We start from the raw sequence: 20806 nt of genomic DNA on the forward strand, positions 1-20806 counted from the left end.
ATGTTTTTTTTTTTGGGAAATACAGTGAAAGCATAATTAAACCCATTATTCCTTTAGTGTGCACGTCTAATATGCGCGTGTTTGTCTGCACGAGCTTACCCCGCCTTCTTCACGAGTACCCGCTTTCTCTTGTGCTCAAAATCGTTAATTTTCGTTTTTACCTCAGAGACTAACATTACTTTAGCGGTTCTTTTTTCTCTTTCTTGATTTATTAACTTAAATATGTGAGAAGAAATTTATATACGAGTGATTTCCAATCGATTTGAAGAGAATATAATGTAAGAAACTTTTTATTGTTGTAAAAACGGATAGCCGACTAACTGTGGTAAGATCTCTTAACCTAAAGTGACTGACTTATTTGTCATTGAGTTTTTACTTCAGAGTATAACATTCTAGCGATTTCTTTTTTGTTTCTTCATTAGTAGCTTCAATATGTGAAAACGAAAATATATTTGAATTATTTCCATGAGGAGAATATGAAGTTAGAAGCTTTTGATTATTGTAAAAACTGAGAGAGAGATGCTGATTGTTGTAACTTAATAATGGATAAGCTCTGTTAAACTAAAGTGAATTAAATGTTTATATATTTTCAATAAATATCTGTTAAGTCTTCTTTATTGTGTTGAAGTCACTGGTTATTTATATATTTGATAAAATAGAATGTTATCTAAATACATAATATGTAATGTGTTGAGGTATTTTATATAAAATAACCTGTGTTATATAATACATTGATATGATATTTTAATAGACATTTTTTCCAGTAATAGCATAATTTAATTATTTTAGATTTTGTATTAAATAAATTGTTTTATTCCTCCTTATATGGAAATGTTTTTTACTTATTTTAGATAGATATGATAGATAAAAACACAGCATGCACGGGATGTACTAATAGACGTGCCGTACTTTTGTAAGCCTTCACTTCTTCACTGAGGCTGGAGTCTAAGCTCTGCGCGCTCTTTCAGTGCGTGAACGGAGCCGCGGCAACGCGCCCTCGCGCCTGTCCTGTAGACAATCTTTCACTTCATGTCAAATGTGCATATTTTCCAAGGTTTGTTTTTGGTTAGCCAGGAAAGTTTTCTTTACAGAAATAGAACGTTATTTTTAGGTTATTCTAACGTTTTCCTAACATTACTCCATCCCAACCCCAGGGGGCGCTCTCGTGCAGAAATTCTCTTTGTGGCACAGAAGAAGCAGCATTACAAACAACACTATTCCAGGAAATTTCTACAGGAATATCTTTATCGCTGTTCTTCAAATAGTTTCAGGTATTTTCATGATAATAAAGAATATTTTGAATGATTTTGTTTAACGAGTGTTGCTTTTTTAATGCACATTATAAACGAATCCGACTTAAAAATGATTTTAGATTGATAATGGTTTCTTACTGACCAAATGCCGCAGTAGACGCACAAGCTGTGGATGAAACGCAGAATCTATTTCAGACATGCATTTTTAATGGGACACAAGATTAATCGTTACAACATTACTCTTTTTAAGTACATACATGTGGATGATATCTGTTTGTAACTTGCTATTATCACTTCAAAGTACCAGGATGACTTCAGCCATGAAAGTCAGGTCATGCTTAGTTAAAATATAAAAAGCTCTTCATTCAAAGGACTGGACAGATGGTGCATTGGATTGTTTGTTATATGTTTAAATATAGTTCAGCTGAATCTAATAAAGATTATGTTACATGTGTTTTTCGTTTATTTTCCCCTCATGTTTCTCAATGCCAATGTTTTTATGATTATTCCTCAACCCTCAAAGATGAAGATTGAAAAATGGACACCAACCTACAGTATTTGTTCCTCAGTATCTTCATCCTTTATTCTGCATGGTTGTGGATCTGTCATCTTCTCAAGCTCCTCTTTCACCAGCATCAACATTATGTCATGAAGATTTCAGTTGTCACACATGGAGTGATTTCTCTGTGTGTTTGTCTCCAGCATTTATTGGTGGATTGTTGTAGGAGGAGCTTCACTGAAGGTCTCAATCACTTCATGGGTGTGAACTAGAGATGAAAGAAGAGACATTAAAATATTTAATGTCAAAAAATTCTAAAACATGAAAGCCTCATTAAGTTATGTGTACTTACTCTTTTTATTTAATTCAAATAATCATGGAAAGTTTTAGATATTAAACTCATGTTTGTAAGTTTCCAAAAAGTTAAACATAAAGTTACAGATTGTCTTAACTACTTACTAGTTGAAACAAAGCATATCTTCAAGTATATTAAACTCACATTTTGAAGGCAGCAGATTAACTTTTGTTTCTACGTTTAACACGCTTGAAATGTTTTACAGTGTACTAAAGGAATCTGTTTCAGGATTAAATCGGTTCAGTTCTTTGGTTTGTGTCAGATTAATATTCACCTGCTTATTTCTGTAACTGTATGTTATTCATGTTTAGGGTCCTGTCTGTTTGATCACAACGTGGTTATAAACAGAATTATGACTGGTTTTATTAAAGAAATTTTTTCAAAACCACTACAGAAAATCACCAATTTAGTGAATAAAATATGATAAAATATAAAATAAATAAGGCCTAGCATGTGAAAATTATTAGAAATACAACAACAATAATGAAAATATATGGACCAATGTTATATCTAACAAATCTAAAGTTGAAATGTTTTTCTGGTCAGTTTTTAGGAAAAGTCATAACCTGCAAAACTTGAGATGTAACACATAGCCAGGGGCGAAAATCTCATCTAAATGTTGGGGGGGACAATAAACATAAAATTTTTCAAGAACAATTTTTGAAGGGGACACCAATAATACAGGCAAAATTGTACTTGCAAGGAAATGGGTACAGATAGAAAACGTTTCTCTTTCTCTATGAACGGACGCAAATTTAATTTTAATACATATGAATGCAGAGGTGAAAAGAGTAATACAATTTTCTACTTAAGTAATAGTAAAGTTACTTTAATAATATTTTACTTAAGTAAAAGTAAAGTTACTGGTCTAAAAATCTACTCAAGTAAAAAGTCATTTTAATTTTAAGAGTTACTTTTTTACAGCGGGGAGAGGTTTCTAGTATAGTTCACAAAGGAAGGATATATACATCTCAAACTATGTTTTTAATTGTAAACATCTCTACAATTAAAGTGCAATAACAAATGTTAATAAAATAAAAAGCTTTTTATAACTAAGAAACATTTATGGAATTATTTAATGATTTTTACAGGTGAGTTATGCACTTTTGAAGCAAAAATAATATGAGGTCAGCAGCTAGTAAATACAATCATTATATGAAGGTTGTAATTGATGTATTGCTGGTAACATACATTGTTATTAAACTATATACATAAATGAACATATAATGAGATGAGTGCCATGGCTATACACTATACATCCTTTACACGTTTATTAGCTCCCAGACCTGTGTACCTGATGTCTTTCAATCTATCTCTCTCGCGCTCTCTCTCTCTCTGCAATGTCTAATGATCTGCGCATTCTCGAGGACGTTCTCAAGTTGTTTGACTTGACGCGAAGCTGCTAGACCTCGGAAGATAATGCGCATGTATTAAAAATGCATCGTGCAAATTAGCGGTTAAACACGGTCGGCAATTCTCAAACTCCGTACTCAAGAGCATGAACCCTACCTGAATGAAACAATCGCTTTGCGTCAATGGCCAGGGGTTTCTTTCGTAAGAATTGAATTGAGGGTCTGCATTAGCCTGCGCCTGTCTCGTCCCTCTCCATGGTTCTTTTTGCGCGTTCCCCCGCCCATCAATCAATCATCCGACCGTGGCGCGTCTTTATCACCTTACTTTTTTATTTATTTTTACTCAGTAACGGATATGATTTAACATGTAGCGAAGTAACCAACAATACTTTAAACATACTTAAGTAAAAGTAAAGTACAGATTTTAAAAACTACTCAAAGTAAAAGTACACAAAAAACTCAGTTACAGCAAGGTGAGTAAATGTAATTTGTTACTTTCAGCTCTGCCTCACCTCTGCTCTGCATGAATGCATAAAAATGTTTTCTTGATCGTTTATCTGCTTCTGTTCTCAGAAAACGAAATATGTTCATGTTTATATGTCAAAATAGTCCAGTTTTAAAACATATGAGGATAAACTGATAAGTGATGGGAAACGTTGTATTGTATATAGCTTATTAACGCGTCGGCTCCGTACACTTCTCTACCACCGGAATGTGTGGTGGTGAGGTAAAAGGGGCGTGGGCAGTGGACCAAACCACTGTGAGGCAAGGGAGGGGGAATCCAAATATTTAAAACGTTTTTTTGTTGTTGCTCCGTTTGCATTTGTATTGTTTCACTTCTTACACAACTAGTTTAAGTATTATAAATCATTAAATTATTTTCAATACACATATTCTAATGATAATTTAGGGGGGACAACCCTCAGATAGGGGGGGTCCTGTCCCCCCCGACCCCCCCGGGATTTCCGCCCATGCAACATAGCTGAATTTTGTGTATACAAACGACATTTTCAAGCCTCAAAACACAAACATTTGCTTTGTGTTATGACCCCAGTGCGGGTCAAAGTGTTGGTGTGTTGTTTTGTCTTCTTGTTTTGCAGGACGGTGTTCGAGTGTGTGACGTCATGATTGTGAGGACTTACACCTGTGCGGATGCTGGCGCCAGCGGATATAAGCAGTTCTCTTTTGAGTGACGTCGCTCGCTCCCCTCGCTTCCTGTGCCGTCTTAGTTCCTGTTTAGTTGTTTGCTTTGCCATTAATCCCTGTTTTATTATTTATTTATACACACACGCACGCACGCACGCACGCAAAGCAATGCAACAATCTAGAAATGTGATTTCATTTTTGAAATATCACCATTGGTCTCCATAACAACGCTTTCAATACGGTTGTTGTACTGCTCCAAAGAAGTACATAGACGTTCATAGTTCATAGGCTTTTTGTGTCCGCTGGCTCCAGCATCCACACAGGTGTAAGTCCTCACAATCATGACGTCACACACTCGAACACCGTCCTGCAAAACAAGAAGACAAAACAACACACCAACAAATGGGGGCTCGTCAAACGTTTTTTTTAATATGATTTGAAAGCGTTTTGGCGTTCGTTTGTAAGGAAGTTCGGCGTTTCGATTACCCGGATGTGAAAACGAAAGAGCGATTGGTTGTATAACGCTATTTCCCAGATAGCAAATTTTTTCTGGGCCAGAAAGGGCTGAGTTCAGGCTGTTCTTTTGGCTCACATACCACCACGGCTTACGGTCCTTAATTGGCTCTAAAGATGCTTGCCTTAAGTAATCCAGATTTTAGCCTTAAGTATACCATAACTCAGCCACAACCCATTCACACCTTTAGAAATCAGCCATAGCTGTCGCACTACAAAGCCAGAACTTCCAAATTGACCAGATTTACCCCAGAACCCACCCTAAATTAATCCAGAAGCCCCAGATGTCCACCATAAAAGGTCCAAATTGACCAGATTTATCCCAGAACCCACCCCCAGTTTACCCAGAAGTCTACCATAAAAGGCCCAAATTGACCAGATTTATCCCAGAACCCACCCCCAATTTATCCAAAAGCCCACCAAAAGAGCCATAATTCTACCAAAATTATGTAGAATGTGTTTCTTCAAAAAGCATAACCCCACAAATGCAAATAAAAGTGTTTATTGTAGTTTAAAAAAAACATGGTGATCACAAAAATACCAAAGCAACCAAATCAAAACACAACACACAAAGGAAAATCTACGTAAACCAATAGTGCAATTAAAAACAAATGTAAAATTGTTGTGCATAAATGAAGTAAAAGAAACCAAACAAAAGCTAGTTTTTGGTCTTTCGTAACATTTTAATACTGTTAAAGAAAAATATGCAAGACAAAAGAACAGTGAAATAGAAGTATAGTGCAACCAAATTAACTTAATGGCATAAAACAAACGTATGCTGGTTCAAAAATTTTATAAATATTTTTAATACTGTTAAAGGGAAATATGAAAGACAAAACAGTGAAATAAAGAAAAGTATAGTGCAACTTTAACAAAATTAACTTAATAGCATAAAATAAACAAATGTATGCCGGTTCAAAATGTTTATAAAAACTGTACAATGTGTAAGTCAAGTAATTATGAACAAGACTAAAGCAAGTGTCAAATAAAATGGAAGTTAAACCAAACCAGTAGTGCAATTGAAAACAAATGTAAAAGTTGTGCATAAATTAAGTAAAATTGACCAACAAATGAATAAGGATTGAAGACAAATTAAATAAAGTAAATCTACAAATGTGCAAATAAAGTAAATGACTAAACGTAAACCAACAAAGTCACAATAAAAATAATTAAGACAATTTAAACCAAAGTAAGTGTTGTGCAAAATTGTTGCTGGTTGTAAGAGAAAAACAAAATACAAAATCTGTGCAAATAAAGTAAATGAATAAACGTAAACCAACAAAGTCACAATAAAAATAAAGACAATTTAAACCAACCAAGTGTGCAATTTAAAACAAAGTAAGTGTTGTGCAAAATTGTTGCTGGTTGCAGGGACGTGCACAGACATTTTGAGGGGCAGGGGCTCAAGTGAAAAAAAGGGCACTTCTCTTCTTTTTTTTTTTTTTAAACAAAAAGTATATATATGAATGCAATTCTGACTTCCTTTTAAAAAAAATATAAATTAAAAAGGTTAATTAATTTTATCTTCCTCAAACTCACCCAATTGTTTAATTTTCAAAAGATGTCTACAAAATAATCAGTTCACACAGACACCATGGTCTCCTTAGTAGTCTAGGTTTATAGAGCAGCAAAAGAAGCCATTTCACAATGTGCATGTTTTGAAAACATTAAATTACATTACAATAACATTAATTACAAATTTGTTAAAATGCTAAAAACATAGTTGTGATTGCTGAGTTAGCGCTACATGCCAATAAATGCTATATCATATGCTAGCGTTTAGCTGATTAGTTGTTAGTTGTTACTCAAAATGTATTTTTGTCTGATAAGGGCTCAAAATATAAGGTCTGTTTACTAATGTGAGCTTCTGGCATGAGCCTCAGAGCAGAGCAATCAGAGCAGAGCTCAACATTATTATTCATGAACCTTTCAAATAGGGAAAAAATAGACCATTTAATTAAAATGTCAAATTCTAGGGTTGTAAATAGACATGTAAAAACGTTTCTGGATAATTTTTGCACTTAATAAAGCAACATACATTCTATGTAATTGTCAAAGAACAATTTAACATATTATGACAACACATCCTATGGCACTTTTAATCTTAGGTTTCATATTTATTAGGGTTACACATGTCAGAAACAACAAATATAGATTAGGCCTATTTTATTTGTATTTTATATTTTACTTTTTTGTGATGTCAGTGAAAATTCAGACTGGGCAAGTAAAATACTGAACCATCAGATTTCTTCCCAATCTACTCCAGCACTCCAGTATAACACATTATACTTATTTAACAGCCATTACAAAAAACGCAAACAAAAAAGCTTACTACTGCAGTTAGCAATTATTTTATTGTTTGTGCTTTATTATTTTATGAGCAGTCCGTTTAAACTACATACACTACACTGTTACAAGTTTGCAACTCTTCAGGTTAATATGGGATTGCCATGGAAAACAATGTCCCTGATTCGTTATGTGTAACAACGTGTCCCATATTTTGTGCATAAAACTGTTAATATAAGAATGCTTTCATCCTCAAACACTTACCGGTAGCCTGCCTGCATAATCATGCACATGATCGAGTCTCGGTCGGGCTGAGCTTTGGCGCTTGAAGCGCGAATGATGCACCACGAGTGTTGACAAACCAATTATAAAGCGAAGTAAGTTAGAGAGGCGGGACTAAGGAAAGGTACAGCCAATCATATTAGCGATGTGAATTTTGGAGGCGGGACTCATCTGTTAACCGTTTGTGTGCCACAAATAGCGCTATTTTTCTTTATATAAGAGTTTAAATCTCATGTTAAATTAAATAAGCAACAAGTAAAAAACACAAGAAACAGACAGACATCAGTTGTTATACGTATAAAGATCATATTATTAGTATTTTTTTTAAAAGCACCCCAGAAAAAAAGGGCACTTTCTCTCCAGGAATAAAAAGGGCAGGTGCTCAAGCCCCCTTTGATGTCTATGTGTGCACGTGCCTGGCTGGTTGTAAGAGAAAAACAATACACAAAATCTGTGCAAATAAAGTAAATGAATAAACATAAACCAACAAAGTCACAATAAAAATAAACACAATTTAAACCAACCAAGTGTGCAATTTAAAACAAAGTAAGTGTTGTGCAAAATTGTTGCTGGTTGTAAGAGAAAAACAAAATACAAATAAAAATCTATGTGCAAATAAAGTAAATGAATAAACATTCACAAATTAAGAAAGCCTCACAAAACTAAGTAATAAAAAAAGCAAATATTCAAACCAACCAATAGTGCAATTAAAAAAAAAAGTAAATGTTTTGCAAAATTGAATAAAATGGTTGTAAGAGAAAAAAAATGCAAAAAAAGTAAATAACTAAAAAAATAATTGCTTGATAAAAAGAAACAATTAGGCAAACAAAAAATGGGCAAGGCAATAGTTCGATTAAAGTCTTTGTAAGGGTGTTCTGTTTTTCCTGCCACCCTCACGATCACCAGCCAGATAAGACCACCGCCTTATAACCATTTCCACTTCAAGCTCTGTTGTCTGGGAGCATGAAGGGTTTCGTCTCACATCCTCTTAAATAGGAGCATACAGGCACATGGTTAAAATACATTTACATTATTGCTTTCTGGCCCCATGCCTTGTACTATAAATTCACATTCTTAACATTCCTCCATGTGAAAGTCATGAAAACAAAGACAACATATAAAACCACTTACCAATCACAACATTCTTCAGTTCAAGTCCTTGGAATGGTGTTTTTCCATCGTTTTTGCCAAGTCATTTTTTATGGTCTGCTTCATTATACGCCAAATTGTGTCCTTGACGTCCACCCCACCAAGCAATCCAAGTTCAATCACCTGAAATGTTAAAACATGCTTTACTGTTTGAACACTTGTGATTCAACAAATAAATTCAACGGAATTTTTCTGTTAGATTGTAAAAAGCACACATTACAACAGGAAGTTGGCTTGTAAGTGAAAACAGCAGACAACAGTGCATAACTTTTACGGTTACCTACCACTTTTCGTCTTGTTTCAGGACTGGACCGAAGAGTACTTTCAAGGCCAGTTAGGGACCTTCAATCTGCCACTGGAAAGAGAGTGGGACTTAGGTCGTTTTCCTCTGTGATCTCCCTTACATTGTTGGATTTAAGGTCTTGAATCATCCTTACAATGTTTCTCTGCTGCTCCATAACTACTTCAAGCTTGGTTAACACATCATGAAGAAGGGCTGAAACATTAAACAGAAATTGTAAGGTTACCACTATATCCTTGCTATGACATAAGACTTAAACATTGAGATAAGGTTTCCCAGAAAGGGTTTAGATCAATCAAGGACTAGGCCCTAGTTATATTAGGACATTTAAAAAAAAACTCAAACCTTGCAAAACAAGTTGTGTGAGAAAAAAAATCTTGACAAAATGGCACTGACAATGTTAAGATGTCTGTACAAGGGGTTTTAAATTAAAGCGCCTTACTTTATTCTGGAACTAGGATAAGAGCTGTCTGGTACACCGCCCTTTGTGTGTGAATGAAATAAAACTTACATTTTTGGAATGGATCATCCATTGAATAGCTTCTTCTAGGGGTTTCATGATGCCACAGAGGTTGTGTTGGGTCCTCAGGAGATTGTAGCATCGATCCTCTTTGCCATGACAATTGACTTAAATTTTCAGCTTCTGGGCGCAACTGATGGGCAGACTGGTAAAGAGTCCGAGCTGGTGATGGTGCAGGAATGTCAATGGCTTGCCGTAATGACTTTCCCAAAGCACTATCAAAGTTCTCCCATTCAGAGGGAGGACTTCTTTCCATCATCAACTGCCTTGAGGTTCCTGGAACCTGTGTCACAGACGGGGGTCTTTGGGTTCTGCGTTGAACCTCATCTGAAGTGGAGCATGCCCTTTTTGATGGTGGTTGGATGAATGGTGCTTGCGGCAAATTATTTTTTGGTGCAATGGCCTCCTCGTCTGTATCATAGTCATCCAATAGACGCCGGTTTCTTCTACAGAGAAAAGAAAATGAGTAATACATCTAAAGAAACATGCTCACTTCTATAACTGCAGTGACAGGACACACGTTTGTTTTAAAGAATTACACAAGCTTACCTCATTTTCCGTTTTGGCGCTCTCAGGGGGTCAGTCTCTGCCTCTGACTGCAGATCAGTTTGTTCCTCTGCAAGAGGCAGCTTCCGACGAGCCTCACTGTAATTGTCTATGATAGTGATAAGAAAAAAATTTAAATAAGTTGTTTGCCTGGTAAACGTTTAAAATTAAATGTATTGTGTACAAAAGATTTATACATACTTGCAGTATACAGAACTCGAACTTTATAAGCCACCCAAGAGTCCTGCGGCTGCTCCAAATTCCTGGTGGCCCTCTGTACGCCTTCACCCTTGTATGGAGGCCATAGACACACTTTGTTTTTTACCCAGATTGCAGGCACAACCTCAACTTCTTGGGTTTCCACAAAGCTCACAATATGATACATTATTTCTGCAAGCAAAAAACAAACAGACACAAAATAAAAAAGGTAATGTAAGGGCAAACACAATCTACACCATAAAGTCATGTACTTTGTTCCGAACCACAACATATCCAACTAAGCGCACACACACACACACACACACACACACACACACACACACACACACACAGACACACAATCATTGTAAATGTAGAAGGGGGAAAACTGCAAACCTGCCTTGACCCCCAAGCGGCAACCTCACATACTTGCATATATTTAGTCTAAGCTTTGCACATTTGTGCTCCAATGAAAGATCTGAAACCACAAAAATTCCTATTTCCCGAGAATTAACTGGGTAATCAAAAAGAGTGTCTTTCTTGGTATACTCTTTATAAACAACAAATGCATCACCTTTAAACAAAACAATGTTTTGCACCAGAACAACACAATTGTCAATGTCAATGCAATTATCACTTTCTGAAATGTTTATGACCACGCCATTCCTACTTAATTGTCTGTACTGCTCAACAGCTTCATCAAACAACTCTGGAACTGGCCCATCAGTGTGCCTGAATTTTGTCTGTGTATTCAATCCATGTACATCAGAGCTGCTTGTTGACTGTACAGCTTCAATTTCAGACAGCCTTCGAATAACTTGAGTTAAGGGGCTGTGTGGTTTCCTAATCATTTTCTTCAACTTCTGCAAGTAATTTTCAAAAGGAAACCCTGATATTAGGTCTAAATGACCATGCAGTCTGACATCACTACTGAGGTGAATCAGTCCATGTATATTGTACACTACAAAATCTGAGCCATATAACTTGCTGAAATGTTTAACAAATGAGACTAGCAATGTGTTGGCAAAGTCATTCATCGTCAAACAGAATGACGGATTTGCTAAAATGCTAATTGCAACAGACAAAAGCATGAAGTTATTGTACACTTGTTCAGCAAGAAAACCTTTAAGAACAACTGGTCCAGTATATAGAAGAAATTGTCTAAGTTCTGTTGCTTTCCATTTCAATCTTTCTTCAAGGCTTCTAGGCTTTCTAGCAAATTCAACTGGGACAAAAACTTTTAGATTACACAATCTCTCAGATATAGCTTTAACCTGATGCCCAGAAAGACGACACTGTAAAGGTCCACTACTACTCATCCACAAATCCAAAAGTCTTCGTACCACACCAAGACACACCAAATGCATATAATCATGAGGAAAACTACTAACCATTCCAAAATTCAATTCGACCAGAGGTGAATGTCCCAAATGGTGATCTTCATCTACAGCTTGCCTAAAAGACTCATCAGTCCTTAGAGATGCATGAATCTCTGGGAATGTCATGCGGTGGTTAGAGTAAACACCTGACTGAACACACTTGTCACATCCGGAATAGCCAGTATGACCTTTAACGCATTTGACAAAAGCTCTAGCTGGGGCATCACATATAACTGATGTAATCTTCAAGGTAAAAGTCTTACCATGTATAACAAAACCATCTTTCAAGTTATTTAACTCCTTCACAAGTGCATTTAGGTATTCTGACAGGGCTGTTGGTTTTTTCACACCACAAAATAAAGCAATAACAAATGGCTTTTTTACAACACATTCCTGCAAAATACCCAGCACTGGCCAGAACTGAAGAGATGAACTTTTAAACAAAGGTAGACCATCTATATTTAGCTGTAACCTAAATTCATGCCTGTCTGGAACTTTAAAAGACAAATCTTCAAAAGTTTTAGCAAGAGAGTTTAAAATTCCAAAATAGTAGAAAGAGCCACCTGCTAACGTATTCAGCACATATGTATGTGTAGTTTTGAGCAATGAACGACCATCTTTTGGAAGAAATGGATGATGTGCTCTGAGTATAGACAGAAGTGCTGTAAGAGCAACCAAAGAAACACCAAACTTAACTGCCCAGCCTGACAAAGAGCTTGACAAATCATTACATGAAAAACCTTCACAATCGTCATCGCTTGAATCTTGATTTGCAACCTCATCCTCACTTTCATGAACAGTCTCAAAACTCGTATCAATGGCATCTAAAGTTGGCCTCTTTTCAGGCTGAGAAGTTATTTCTTTTTCCAAAGACTCAAACATCTTATTTACTCTTCTAGCAGCCCTTTTACGCATGTTACTTCGCTCACTGTATGCACACATGTTTTCCATTGTTCACTGTAAATGGAAAATGTAGTACTTATAGCACAGCCACAAATAATGCAAATGAGAGCCAGAAACTAACTGCACATGAAAAATAAACCAATTGTGTACGGTGCTGTAAAATAATTTGTCAAATCTCAAAGTAGATTGGGATTTTCAAATGAAACAACTTACCCTGATGTACTAGAAAATAATCCAACACCAATGAAGTATCACACTGTAGAAAAAAAAGCACATTAATGGAGATCTTAAACGGCATCAATTAATGAAGCAAAGGCTAAGCAATACTCTGACCAAACCCAACATTTACTCAGCCACATGTAACAACTTACCCTGATGTACTAGAATACACGCCAACACCAATTAAGAACCACACTGTAAAAAAAAAAACAGATTAATGGAAATCATAAAATGCATCAATTTGTAAAGAAAAGGCCAAGTAATACTCTGACCAATCACAACATTGACTCAGCCACATGTCTATGATCATCTTTAAGACAAAGACACAGAGTTATTTAGTAAAAAAAAAAAGATAGAAAAGAGGGATCAGGGAACTAGTTCCGATTTTAAAAAATGATTCACATTAGTAAACTACACGACTCCAATTGGTAAATTCGTGTATTCAGTGGTGGGTAATCGATGAGATTACGGAAGAAAGTTACCTAGATTTCAAACCTTATACACGACAAATAGGCCGCGTCAGGTAAAGACGCCATCTTGGAATCACACGACGAGGCCAAGATGGCGACTTTAAACCCCCAAAAAGGGCATGCATGATTCTCAAAAGTAAATATACATGACTTCAATAGGTTAATAAATGTTTTCTGTGTGTAACCGATGCGATCGTGTAAGAAAAGTATCGATTTCAAACCTTATACATGACAAATAGGTAGCGTCAGGTAAAGACGCCATCTTGGAATCACGCGACGAGGCCAAGATGGCGACTTTAAACCCCCCAAAAGTGCATGCATGATTTACAAAAGTAAATATACACGACTTCAATAGGTTAATAAATGTTTTCTGTGTGTAACCGATGCGATCGTGTAAGAAAATAATCTGTATTTCAATCGAAAGTTATACATTACGATAGGTAGGTTCAGGTAAAGACGCCATCTTGGAATCACGCGACGAGGCCAAGATGGCGAGTTTTAAACCCCCAAAAGTGCATGCATGATTCACAAAAGTAAATATACACGACTTCAATAGGTTAATAAATGTTTTCTGTGTGTAACCGATGCGATCGTGTAAGAAAATAATCTGTATTTCAATCGAAAATTATACATTACGATAGGTAGGTTCAGGTAAAGACGCCATCTTGGAATGACGCGAAGAGCGGTGTATAAAGATTCAAAGTATAAAAATATACTTTTCTTACAAAATCGCATCGATTACCCACACAATACATCAATTAACCAATTGGAGCCGTGTGGATTACATTTGAACAAATGTCTTTGATTGAAAGATGACCATTGAGTGTATTTATATATGTGTGTGTGTGTGTGTGTGTGTGTGTGTGTGTGTGTGTGTGTGTGTGTGTGTGTGTGTGTGTGTGTGTGTGTGTGTGTGTGTGTGTGGTAAGAGTTACATTTATTTGTCTACAGTATTTTAAAATCATCAACTTACCTCAATGTAACGGTCCTCCAAAAGTCGATAGACTCACTCCAAAAGCACTCCAAAAGACAAACTCTTCGCGTTGTGCAATAGTCAAACTATGAACAGCGGTTTGAATTTTACCGCCGTAACGCGTGTTTAAATATAGGTGGCTGGTCGCTACGTAACTTCCGGTTCCTTTGGTAGGCGTGTGTTCCGCTTTATATGCCGCTGCGCAGAAGAATGATAACAAAGTATCGCGAGAGCGAAATGTTTTGAAAGTGTTATGTTAAAAGGGCTTTTGATTGGCTCTCGCGGGACTTTGATGGAATTCCGAACAGGTTGTGCAGCGCTTTACGAATCAAACGGCTTGTTCAACTTCATGCGGCGCTGCAATCACCGACTGACGGATGACGTAAAAGTACCGCGAGAGCGAGTCAAGAAATCTCAAAGTCTAACATCTCGCGGTACTGTGACATCATCCGCCTGTCGTGATTGTTGATTTATTTAGTCCAGTACTTACTGGGGAAATTTCATATTCATAAAGTAAAATGGTCTGACTCCAAACCAAATTTCTCTCATTTTAGAAATGAGTTTAAGATTATTGTACTTAAGATAAAGAACTGTAACAGTAAAACATCTGATAGAGATTACAAGCAAATATGACATTGCTAATTAAAAGACACCATTTTCTTTCTTTCTTTCTTTCTTTCTTTCTTTCTTTCTTTCTTTCTTTCTTTCTTTCTTTCTTTCTTTCTTTCGTTTGTTAATTTATTTATGATTAACTCTGGCTTGTTGACTGTTTTAAAATTGTATACTTTTGTTTAATTGTAAAGTTTTGTAAGTTCACAGAAAGAAAAAAAACTATTTTCAAAGTCTACCATTCAAAAGCATTGCAAGGTCAAACAATATGACTTTAGAATATGGTTTTAAAGAGAAAAATATATATATATATTACAGCCAAAAGTTATAATATTACAAAAGTAGGCTTTGCAGGGTTCATTACTTTGTAGTCCTAATTTTAAATAGCTTTTGATGTGATTCTGCAACAGGAATAAATATTTTAAAGGAATTAAAAACGGCAAGAAACACACTATGTGTTATTAAAAGTGGTTGGTTAAAATTAACCTAATAATGGTATAGATCTATAAAAGAAAATAGAAACCCCACATCTTGTTTTACTGAAAAGCATTGTTTGCTTTTTGGCTAACCAGAACCTACCCAGATCTCAGCCAACTATTTACTCTTTTCTGGCAGATCAAACTCAAGCCAGGACTCAACCAAAAAAGGTACCTTTTGCTTTTGGCTGGCTAGACTCATACCACAATTCCCCCAGAAGCTGTTTCACACAAGGGTGTGAACAAAAGAGAGCCCGAATTAAGCCATAAATGCCAAATGTAAGCCAGATTTGTGCCAGAACGTTTGCTATCTGGGTTGTTGTTGGTGCATCGTATGGAAGGAATGCGCGTTGGGGTTTGTTTGTTTGTTTAATAAGAAAGGATATTGCATCGCGGTGTTTGTGGTCATGCTGTTGTTTTCACGCGGATTTTAGAAGGTAAGTGGTTTTGCAGATTCCGTTGTGGGAGGAATTTTGATTACTGTTTAATGTTCCCTTGTTAGGTGTAGCTGCTCATTCCCTTTTGGAACGAGTGGTATTGTAATTTTTTTTATTTTAGTTTGTTATTTTTGTGGGGTGACCGCAGTGGTGTAGTCTAGATTTTTGTAGTGAGTATACTGTGATTTTCCCTCTCACCCTTATGCTCACTCGTCCTAGCGCGACACCTCATAAGCACCACCACACTCACAGATGCATACAGTATCATGTAACTGAGAGCATTCTGAAAGTGTACTCATAAACACATAAACTGAACGTGTTATCAACATGTCAGTTTATTATAAGAAAAAAAAAGACTTTAACAGCCAATGGGTTTACAGCTGGGGAAACTGGACTGATTTTTAGACTGGTTTAGTGTTAATCAACATCTAACTCAGGGACAAAAGTTATTTAACTGTTAATTAAAATTAAATAAATCTTCAATCTGTGGCTAACACATGCATTAAAGGAGAAAAAATATTCAATTCTTTCAATAGCTATTATCTGACAACTATTGATAACATTACCATGTGTAATTTAATGGTGTAAATGTTTTTAATGAATACACATTTAAGATGACCATGAATTAACTCTAATTTGCATAGTCATTGATATAAAAGCTTATTTTTGCATATAATATAAGCATTGTCTAAAAATGAAAATAGGCTTATACATAATTATTATTACAAGACCATCATGTAGCCTAATATTAGACACCCAAACCAAACAGAAGTTTAAGATCATATACATCTTGAACGTAGATATATAAATGAACACAGAGAATGGAAGTTTAACACTGTGAAGCACAAGCAAACATGCAGAGGAACTGAATTGCAGTTAAAAACCATCAGGATATTATCAAGGGCTTATTTTATTGCATTTGGAGCCTTACCTCCAGATAAAGTAATAAACTGGACTGATGATTTAAATGTTGTTTACTCACATGTGCGTTGTAAACTCTATGGATTTTATGTTGCAGCACTCGTTCACTTCTCTGGACTGTTTGTTTACAGTGTCGCGTGAGCAGCTACACTGCAGGTTCGACTTCATTTGGCGCTAAGCAGACCTCTTGGTGATGTCAAAGTACCGCGAGAGCGAGTCAAAGCAGATTTCTCCATGTGATAACTGGAGTCTCTCTCGCGGTACTTTGCTGTCACTCGCGTCACTATAGTAATCTGATTTCATAGAAATTCATACGCCGATCGGATCGCGCAGTTCGACAGGAAGACTATAGCCTAATATGTATTTCAACCCGCTAAAGTAGCAAGTGTAGCATGCTAATGGTCAATGCTTCACATCTATATTATGACTAAACTTTAAAAATGTCACAAAACCATGCTGTTACGCATCCTCGCGCTATTTTTAGTGGGTATACGGAAATCCTTGACAATTTCTAGTGGGTATACGGCGTATACCTGCGTATCACGTAGACTACACCACTGGGTGACCGTGAGTAGAGCAGTTGTCTCGGGTGCATATCCGTGATGTGAGTGGGGCTGCCAGCATGCTGGTTCCTTTTCTTATGTCAGCGGGAGTTGGTGCTTAAAATACCCCTCACCAGTAACCTCATGAAGAGTTAGGGGTGAGTTATTTAGTTTTTTCTGTAGTTAGGTAAAGGGAACTCTTTATTCCTCCTGCTGGGATTTGTAAAAGCACATATCTGTTTGGTGTTTAACCTATGTGTAAACGGTAAGCATGTCTAGTGTAGTAGAGGATTTTATTAGTTTTCCTTCTGCAACTTTACTTGATTCATGTACAAAGGATCAGTTGTTTAAAATTGCTGATCATTACAAAATTGAAATTGCAGATAAGCGAGTACGGGATAGTACTGTAATGCAGGGTTTACATCAAACGCGTTTTGGGCGTCAAAATCGCGTCTACCGCGCCAAGTTTGCAGCTTGAACACTTTGAATGCATTCGCGCGTGTAGAGCGGCGTTGACGCGCGGAAAAAGCAAGCATTTGACGCGCGTCCGAGGCAAAATCCGCTTCTTGTGGGAGGGGCAACTGCTGTGCGAGTGTCTGTTTGCAAGATGACTGATGTTGATTGTGCATTTATCAAGAGAGTTACCAGTTTGTATTGGGTAACCTTACTATAGGGGGAAAATAAACGGCGCGGGTCGATAAACGTCACGTGACTCAAAAGTGAAGTGTGTATTACAACTTACCAGGTTGCCCAAAGTCCTTACTGACACTCTTCAAAGCGAGGTCCTTTTTATTCCTGTATCCTATAGAAATAAGAACTTGTGTCATAGCTCCGAGTGACTGCTTGAATGAGTGACTCTGGGCGGGGCTGCCACCACAGCAGCAGGCAGGCAGGCTCCTGATTGGTTAACGCTGCGCGAAATTCCGCCAAAGTTCAAATTTTTCAACTCGGGCGTCAGCCGCAAATTCGCGTGAACCGCAAAATGCACCATTCGCGCGTACCGCGCACAACGCTCAATTCGCGCCTTTCGCGCGAGCTTCACGCGCGAATGAGGCGGAAACGCGTCTTCCGCTCCGCGCCGAACGCCTATTCCGCGCCGCGGGACCTCCTGACGCGCGTCAACGCGTCTCTACATTGACTTAACATTGAAATCACTCGCGCTTCACGCCTCTAGCGCGGTTGGGGTAAATGCACCATTAGGGAAACTATTAGAACAAAATTGATAGAGCAGTCTATTCTGTGTGAAATGGAAGCTTCTGCCAGTAACACCAAACCTGATGTTTCCTCTTTTACTTTTGAGCAACAAGAGCGCTTGTTGATGTTACAGCTGGAACAAGAGCGTTTAAGATTAGAAGTAGAACGAGAGAAAACTAGAAGTGAACAGACAAATATTGAACTCCAAAAATACCGTTTGAATATAATTAGGGAAGGTGGTCTAAATACTGGCACAGGTGATGTTTATTCCGGTGCTTCCCAGGTGTTTGACACTGCTGGAAATTTGCGATTGGTTCCTAAATTTAATGAGCGAGACCCTGACACTTTTTTTACGTTGTTTGAACGGATAGCAGATGCTAGAGGGTGGCCTAGTAAAGAACGAACATTACTTTTACAATGCATACTCACTGGCAGGGCTCAAGAAGCTTATGCAGCTCTTTCACAACTTGATTGTGAAGATTATGACACCGTTAAATCTGCTGTTCTAAAAGCATATGAGTTAGTACCAGAAGCGTACCGACAAAAATTTAGAACGTTGGTTAAGGGTTTTAATCAGGCTCATGTTGAGTTTGCTAGAGAGCTTACTGTGGCATTTAATCGTTGGTGTATGGCGTCTGAAGTAACCACCCTTGAGGAATTGAGTAATTTAATTGTACTTGAACAGTTTAAAAACACTGTTCCTCCTCATATTGCTTTGTTTATCAATGAGCAGAAAGCTGACACTGTGACCAAGGCTGCAGAGTTAGCTGACGATTATATACTAATGCATAAGGGTAGGTTTGAGCTACAAAAAACGGATCAAAGTTTTGGGGAAAAAGTAGATCGTACACCCCGATATTCCTCTCTGATCTGTAATTATTGCCGTGGGAAAGGTCATTGGAAAGATGAGTGCCCTGTGTTAAAATCAAAGGGAAAAGGGGGCAAAACGCGTGTCAAACCAGCTGTCCTGGTAGCACCGGTGTTAAATCCTGCTAGGGTTTGTGAGGTTTCTGCTACAACACAGAAAATAAATGATGGTGAGTTTTCACCGTTTATTAGTTATGGGCATGTATCTTTTGTTGGGGAAGAGCGAAAACTCCCTGTAACAATATTGAGAGACACGGGAGCATCTGAATCTTTGATCTTGCAAAATGTGTTGCCTTTTTCCTCTTTGAGTAGCACTGGTACAAATGTGCTTATTAGAGGTATTGGATTAAATGTCTTGTCTGTTCCACTACATAAAATAATGTTTACTTCTGAGATTGTGAGTGGAGAAGTAGTGATCGGAGTGCGTCCATCTTTGCCAGTAAATGGAGTACACATAATACTGGGAAATAATTTGGCAGGGGACAAAGTTTGGCCTGATGTGTTATCTCCTCCTGTAGTTTCATCTGTTCCCATTTCAGGTCCTGATGAGAGCGGCAGAAGTTTTCCAGATGTGTTTACTGCATGTGCTGTGACTCGCTCAATGACCTCTGCACAACCAAAGTTGTCATCTGATTCTGTTGTGGTAAAACCGACATTTACCTTGCCTGATGACTTTTCTGTTTCTATTCCAGAATTGGTACAGGAGCAGCAACTTGATATTTCTCTTCAGAAACTTTTTGAGGGTGTGATGTCGTCTGATGACATTAGACATGTTGCTCATGGTTACTTTTTACAGGATGGAATGTTGGTGAGGAAATGGGTTCCACTATTGTACAAATAGTTGTACCTGAAAAATATCGCTCTCTGGTGTTGGAAATTGCTCATGACAAACTTGCAGGTCATTTGGGGGTTAAAAAAACCTATGACAGAATCCTTCATCATTTTTTCTGGCCAAAATTGAAGAAGGATGTGTCAAAGTATATCAAGACATGTCATACTTGTCAAATGACAGGCAAACCTAATCAAAAAGTAAAACCTGCTCCATTGTTTCCCATTCCAGTGGTTAGTCAACCTTTTGAGCATTTAGTTGTTGATTGCGTCGGCCCATTGCCGAGGTCAAAATCAGGGAGTATACATTTATTGACTGTTATGTGTGCATCAACTCGTTACCCTTCTGCTTATCCTCTTCGTACCATTACTGCTAAGTCTGTAGTAAAGGCCCTGACCCAGTTTATTTCTATTTTTGGCATTCCAAAGATTTTACAAAGTGATCAAGGTTCTAACTTTACCTCTCACCTATTTTCTCAGGTTTTGAAGTTGCTGCGCATTAGGCACAACAAGGCTAGTGCTTATCACCCTCAAAGTCAAGGGGTGTTGGAACGTTTCCATCAGTCGTTGAAATCATTGCTGCGTGCC

General features: G+C 37.2%; 2 protein-coding genes and 1 long non-coding RNA gene across 3 annotated transcripts in view; all 3 read right to left on the reverse strand.

The window, feature by feature from the left end:
• LOC141281917 (uncharacterized) overlaps positions 1 to 20806 on the reverse strand; it is a 67124-nt gene that overhangs the window by 11813 nt on the left and 34505 nt on the right. The window lies entirely within an intron of this gene.
• LOC141281919 (uncharacterized) lies at positions 1815 to 20123 on the reverse strand. Its single transcript, XR_012336337.1, has 3 exons — positions 18072 to 20123; positions 4816 to 4972; positions 1815 to 2020 (listed from the first exon to the last, which is right to left on the reverse strand). It is a non-coding gene; the product is annotated as an uncharacterized lncRNA (long non-coding RNA).
• LOC135769030 (uncharacterized) lies at positions 5889 to 13840 on the reverse strand. The gene is made up of 8 exons (XM_065278393.2): positions 13054 to 13840; positions 12896 to 12938; positions 10404 to 10592; positions 10206 to 10311; positions 9648 to 10102; positions 9120 to 9331; positions 8818 to 8958; positions 5889 to 8673 (listed from the first exon to the last, which is right to left on the reverse strand). The coding sequence occupies exons 3-6, from the start codon at positions 10585 to 10587 to the stop codon at positions 9180 to 9182; spliced, it is 897 nt and encodes a 298-aa protein (XP_065134465.1). The 5' UTR covers positions 10588 to 10592; positions 12896 to 12938; positions 13054 to 13840; the 3' UTR covers positions 5889 to 8673; positions 8818 to 8958; positions 9120 to 9179.

Source organism: Paramisgurnus dabryanus, chromosome 3, assembly GCF_030506205.2.
Source record: "Paramisgurnus dabryanus chromosome 3, PD_genome_1.1, whole genome shotgun sequence".
Classification (NCBI taxonomy): Eukaryota; Metazoa; Chordata; class Actinopteri; order Cypriniformes; family Cobitidae; genus Paramisgurnus; species Paramisgurnus dabryanus.

Bases quoted from the DNA above. Each gene is read 5' to 3' on its own strand.
- LOC135769030 (XM_065278393.2), bottom strand. From the start codon at position 10,587: ATGTATCATATTGTGAGCTTTGTGGAAACCCAAGAAGTTGAGGTTGTG. The intron at 10,312-10,403 runs GTATGTATAAAT...TCACTATCATAG, and splicing joins TCGAGTTCTGTATACTGCAA to ACAATTACAGTGAGGCTCGT. The intron at 10,103-10,205 runs GTAAGCTTGTGT...TTTTCTCTGTAG, and splicing joins GCGCCAAAACGGAAAATGAG to AAGAAACCGGCGTCTATTGG.